Source organism: Aedes aegypti, chromosome 1 (assembly GCF_002204515.2).
Source record: "Aedes aegypti strain LVP_AGWG chromosome 1, AaegL5.0 Primary Assembly, whole genome shotgun sequence".
NCBI lineage: Eukaryota > Metazoa > Arthropoda > Insecta > Diptera > Culicidae > Aedes > Aedes aegypti.
The window spans coordinates 220,028,411-220,034,777 of NC_035107.1; the positions used below are offsets into that span (position 1 = coordinate 220,028,411).

General features: G+C 37.2%; 1 protein-coding gene across 1 annotated transcript; it reads left to right on the forward strand.

The window, feature by feature from the left end:
• The first annotated feature begins 304 nt into the window (after positions 1 to 304).
• Positions 305 to 2,036, forward strand: LOC5578519 (partner of bursicon). The gene is made up of 2 exons (XM_001663860.2): positions 305 to 1,439; positions 1,508 to 2,036. The coding sequence occupies exons 1-2, from the start codon at positions 1,286 to 1,288 to the stop codon at positions 1,801 to 1,803; spliced, it is 450 nt and encodes a 149-aa protein (XP_001663910.1). The 5' UTR covers positions 305 to 1,285; the 3' UTR covers positions 1,804 to 2,036.
• The last annotated feature ends 4,331 nt before the right edge of the window (positions 2,037 to 6,367 follow it).

A 6,367-nucleotide genomic window follows, 5' to 3' on the forward strand; every position in this document is an offset into this window, starting at 1 on the left:
ACTAGAGGAATTTCTGTAGAAATGTTATAAGGCAGCATCCATTTATTACGTAACGCTAAAATTGGAAATTATCGACCCCTTCCCCCCCTCCGTCACGCTTTTTGTAAGGATTTTTTTAAAAATTTGTATAACTTGTACCGCTTGAGCCTACCTCCCCCCCCCCCATCGTTACGTAATTTGTGGACGCCGCCTAAGGAATCTGTGGAGTAATTGCTGAAGGTATCTTTAGATAAATTCCTAGTTAAAATATTATTTAAATCCTAAAAGACAATTTTAAAGGAAATCTATAGAAATTTATGGAGAAGTTATTGATTCAACTTTAGAAGACGTTTTGACCGGAGGACCGGCTTGGAGGATGTCCCATGAAAATGGATGAATTACTGGCGAAGTTAAGATTTTCTTGAAAAAATTCTCAAAGAAATTTTGAAGAAATTCAGATGGTTTAATTTTTAGAGAAATTCCATTTCTATGGTTCTGATTGGTTAAATCCAGGTTGAATTCTTGAAATATCCTCAACAAAATTCTTGGATAATTTTCCCCTCAAATAGAGTAACTTTCAATTCCCAGTCCAGGTTTAAATCCCTTTTTGCTTCATTGTGCATTAAATATTCGCCAGCGTGTGCCCTACCCATGATTTCGAACGTGGACGCGCCTCTGAGATGAACAATAGGTAGTCTTTCAAAGGAACGCTTTTCATCGAACAAAATCGATCAGAACATCAATTCCACTAATTACCCTTGAACTTACCTTCCCTCTTAATACTCGAGCTTCAAAGTGCCTCATGACCTTCGATACTCATTGCATTCCGGACAGCAAATTCGGCCACAGTCTGGCCGACGCCATCTTTTTCCTCAGCTTTCTCATGTCTACGCACCACATCACCCTGAACTTTCCCATTACCTACCCAACAAACTCTAACTACGCAAATCCATTTCGCACAAGTCATTGACTGCACTGTTAAAACAAATTCCGAGAGCACAAATCAAGCATGGGAATAGAACCATCTCACACAAACTCCAACGTAACATGAAATGCATGTTTTTCCAACAACCCCATCACAGCGGGGGCGCTTGTCGATTATCGTTGGTGAAAAATTTCAACCTTGTCCCCTACCGACCGCCGTCCATCAAGGAGACCATCTAGGCACCCTGCCGGGCTGGACCGGGGAAAATTATTTATTAATCTCCACACTGGGCCAAATCCCTGCAGATCACCGTCAAGTGTTGAAGTGCAAGCAGTGTGATTGTGCCTCCAGTTTCCGGAATTCAGTGAAATTAGGATTAGGATGTACAGGTTAGAAACAGGACAAATCTTCGCAGCGCTTTGCTGCATGTCACTGCTTCCGCAGCTTTTGTACCGATCCGTGTCGGTTGAGGCCCAGCATCAACCTGGAGACGAAACCTGTGAAACCCTTCCGTCGGAAATCCATCTGATAAAAGGTTTGCGATCATTATCGAGCCGCGTCGGCTCGTTTAGAGTGCTTCTGACGGAACGTTCTAATTTACAGAGGAGTACGATGAGCTGGGTCGCCTCTACAGGACCTGCAACGGAGATGTAACGGTGAACAAGTGCGAAGGCAAGTGCAACAGCCAGGTGCAACCGTCGGTCATTACCGCCACCGGGTTCCTCAAAGAGTGCTACTGCTGTCGGGAGTCGTTCCTGCGGGAGCGCCAACTGCAGCTGACCCATTGTTACGATCCGGATGGTGTCCGAATGACGGATCACGACTCGGCCACGATGGAGATTCGCCTGAAGGAACCCATCGATTGCAAGTGCTACAAGTGTGGCGATCTGGTTCGCTAAGAAGGTGATCGAATTGTGAAAAGTGTTTGCAATAACCCCTCTCTCTTTCTCTCGCACCGGCGTGTATTAGAAGATAAGATGGCCCTTTTTCAGTTCGTGATTGTCGTCAGTGCCCGGAATCGTTATCGAAATGGTTTTATTGCTCTCAATAATAGTGTAAGCGCCCCTCGAAACATGAAATGTCGTTCAAATCAGTTCTGATACTATGGATAATAAAAACTAATGCTGCGAAATAGTGTTTCGATCGTAGTGAATAATTCCTAGCCATGAACATTTGAAACAACTGAAATTTGGAAAAGATATTTATGTTGGAATCAAATCATGACGGATTTCTACACGCATGAAGAAGTGAAAAATATTTTGCTCTATGATAAAAGAGGTCGTTATTCCATAGGAATCCAAAAACTCTCAAACAGAATCTCGGACCATTTGTGTGCAGCAACAATTGGACATATTACTGAATATATTACAGAAGTATTTCCTGGTGGAGACTCTAAATGAACGTTTTAAAGAATACATGTAAAATTACCTCAAAAAGAGTAGTGTTTGATCCATTAATTCTGTCGCTTGCTCCTGCAGGAGTGGGCGATGCAATAATGATCAATTGTGTCCGGTTCGCGCAGTGCGAATAAAAAGTAGCATCAGTAGTGTTTGACCCTTCAGTTGTGTCGCTTCCACCTACGGGAGCGAGCGATGGGCACCCTCGTTTGACATGCAATGCGTAATCGTGTAATATCGGGAATCTTTCAAGGGGTCATGGATCGCATCACTAACCAAAGATGACTCCCAGATCCTTACCATTTCCCACTAATCCAATATCCTTTCCATGACAACTGCGGAGATGCAGAGGTATACTCGGTCTTTAGTAACAATGGTTGTCTAACTAACATTCGTTCCCTTCCCCGATGACCGTAAAGACCTTGTCGGCGCCGTTATTGACTTAAATTTTGAGCTCTCGATTTGTGCACATTGAGAATGGTTATGATGATGATTTTTTGGTTTTCGTTAAGAACTCCATCAGTTTTGAATTTTCCGATGCTATTTTGATACAGATGTATCAACAAATAGATAAATTCCATTATTACAGCAAATAATGCAAACATTGCGATATTTCGAATGCCTGGGGTACGTTTTCCAGAAATCATTTAAAAACACTTGGTTCAGTCTGTCTGAACACCGACCCTACGATAGACCGAATTTTTCGTTCTTCAAACGGTAGATGTTCAGTCAGACGGGACCAAGTGCTTTTCGATGGTTGCAGGTAAACGTATTTCAGGCGTTGAAAATATCAAAATATTTACTGTGATGGGTTTGGAAACGGAAATGGAAATTATCTAAATTATCTAAATAGTATTTGATGACACATCTGTATCAACATATCATCGGGAAAACCAAAATTGATGGGAGTCCTTGACATATCCTAAGAACTTGAAGCATCATCTTGTCCGGTCTGTCTGGACAACAACCAAATAATAGTCATGAACGTATGTTTTTTTAATATAGAGTGCTAAAAATTACAACATTATGGTTATACTCCATAATTATATACAAGATTTAATTTGAGGAATAAATCTTCAACCAGATCTTTAGTTTAGTCTCGATTTGGACAAAGATCTTTAGTCTTGTTTTTGATGTAAACATGTACACGACGAACACGTGTCAAATATAAAAATTAAAATTGAAACTGCGAAAAGTAGATCTACTTTTTCTTTGAATTTGCTTGATTGTGCCATTTTTCTCCGAATGTCGTAACTATGAATGTCTGTACCCCGAATTCAATGCCAGGGTGATAAACTAGAAAGAACAGTAAGCATTCATAAGAAGAAGATATTGGGTCATTTTCGACTAAACACATTTTGCCAAAAATGCCGAGATCGGTGGAACTCGAAAGAACCGCCAATCAAATAAAGAAGGGTGAATATATGATGACCCGAAAAGGGTCATTCTAGAAAAAGGGATATAAGGGGGATTTGCATTCGGTTGGTTGACGTTTATGGAAACGACATTAGGTGGATTGACACTCGGCGAAAAGTATCACAACTATTGCATCACAGTATCACAATTTGTTAAGGTGATTATAAAAAAGAAGCCAAACTTTGAATTTTCAAGTGCACAAGACTAGAGAATCTGACAACATTTCACGTTGAAAATCAATCAAGTTACTTGCTTGCTGGTGGTGATCAGTGGGATAAATTTTCAACGCGGAGCGCTGTTTCGTTCTCAAGTCTTGTGCTCTTGAAATTTTGAGGGGTGGCTTCGTTCTATAATCATCTTAATGAATCGTTATATTTGCATGGCTCAGTATTTTGTACAACTTTACCTTATGTTACAAGTGTTGTAAGGTACAGTGGGGGAAGTGTATCAGTGGGGTAAGTGGATCATTCGTCAATATTAGGCATTAATGCTTGAATATGTTTGAATGTTTTCGCACCATTGCTTCGTTTGAGGTTATATTCTTACGCCCACACTGATACTATTGTAAAACTAGTACTGCACGTACACTAACACAAGCAAACTTGTTAGCTTCAAAAATAAATTATTTTTAAAAATTTTTTTCATCAATCAAAAATCCACTGTATCTCTGTCTAAAGTCGAATACTATTAGTTTTTTCGACAAGTGGTGAGCATTACAGTTCTAATTGAATGAATCACAATGAAAAATATGTGATTTTATAAATAAATACAGATATATTCTACATGGTACACTTACCCCTACTTTTCAATGGGGTGGGGTAAGTGGATCAAGTGTTATTATTATTTATTGGCAGACTGCTTACGATAATTTTAAAAAGTTTTAGTATCCGCAAATGTTGTTTTCCCTTAACTTTATTCATTCCTAGCTTAAATTTGTCAAATTGTCCAAAGAAAATTTGAATTAATCCACCTAAAAGTTGTTTTAACCTTTCTGATATATAAAAATAATAATGTTAAAAATTTACACGAAACTTTCCGTGGTTTATCTAAGCTAAATTGTAGAAGAGCAAAATATACAAATTTTCCAATTGAAAGCATATAATCGTACCTTATTTGCCCATATAAATTGTTCTAGACAGATGATACAAATTTATTCATAAATAGAATAAAAGGATTTCACTTTGTTATTCAAAAGTAAATGTAACTAATATATTTAAACTACAAGTGTTTTTATAAAACATCGTTAGAAATAATCCCAAAATACTTCTTTATAACTTATGTGTATAAATAGATGAATTTTCTTCAAATTATTCTAGCTACAATATATGTTTTGTTCGAATTTGTGGGAATCAATGTATAATATATGTATATACATATAACTTGATTAAATAAAGATACTTTTTAATATCAAAGTATTAAAATGTAACTTTACTAGCACTAATTACATGATCAATAGTAATACCATTCGTACTATACATAATTACACCACATTTGTTTTGAGAACAAAAGTTTGTTATTGGTGATCCACTTACCCCACCATGGTTGGGCAAGTGGATCATTTGGCGCAAATTTTCAAGTCCCTCGTACTGAATACATAACAATCAGAAAAATCGAAATAAATGGCGATTTGAAGAATATTAGTCCCTCATTTGTTATCCACAGAAAAAAGTTTGAATTGCATTATTCACGTTAGCTGTACATAACAATGCAGTTGACTTTTGATTTTTCTGTATCCACTTACCCCACGGTACCTTATATGTGCAAATTACAAAAAAAAAACGATATAACTTCTATAGGTTGAAGTGTTACGGCGCATTATAGCGCAATTTGAAATTTGAACATTCTATAACATTATTAAAATTATTTAGCATCCCTAGAAAATGTGAAACACACTTGAAGGACTCGGTATTTGCCAACAACAACGACTGCAACAACAACCAATTAATAATTAAAACCAATTAATAGCTCTAATTATTGCTTATTTATTAACAATTGGACACTTCGAGGACCGATGGTCGAATGTTCAAAGTGAAGTTACAGTTTTATGGGAATGCAACTATTGATAACAATTTCGAGACTTAAGCACAATTGTGGGATATCTTTAACCCGTGCTTTAATACGATATTTTTTTATTGAATTCGAAACGAAGCCAAATTTTGCTTGCACATTCTCGTAGAAGTTGATTTAATTTCATGTCAAACCCATTAGAGATTACTGGAGAGAATCCTAAATAATTTCCTCCATATATATATGGAACATTCAGCAAGAACTTTCGGCGAAACATCAGAAGAAAACTATTGCATAATTCAAGATGTGAAGTTGGTGTAGAGAAAAGCTCATGTTGATTAATAAATCAATAAATTAATTTCACACACAACAAAAGTTCTTCTATAATATCAAGCTTAGAATTTGCACAAACAATACTGTCTACTCCCTATGATTTTTCGCCTTGTGACTCCACTTAATAAACATAGTTGAATTCCGAATGAAATAAATTATTCATAACGATTTTCACCATATTGTGAAGTATGAAAATCATGGTAATTCTGAGCGTAGGCCATTCAGTAATCGAACGTCAAAACGGACGGAACGTTCACCCGTTGCGACGAACCACGAAGGGGAAGAATTTAACAAAAAATCACAAAAAATA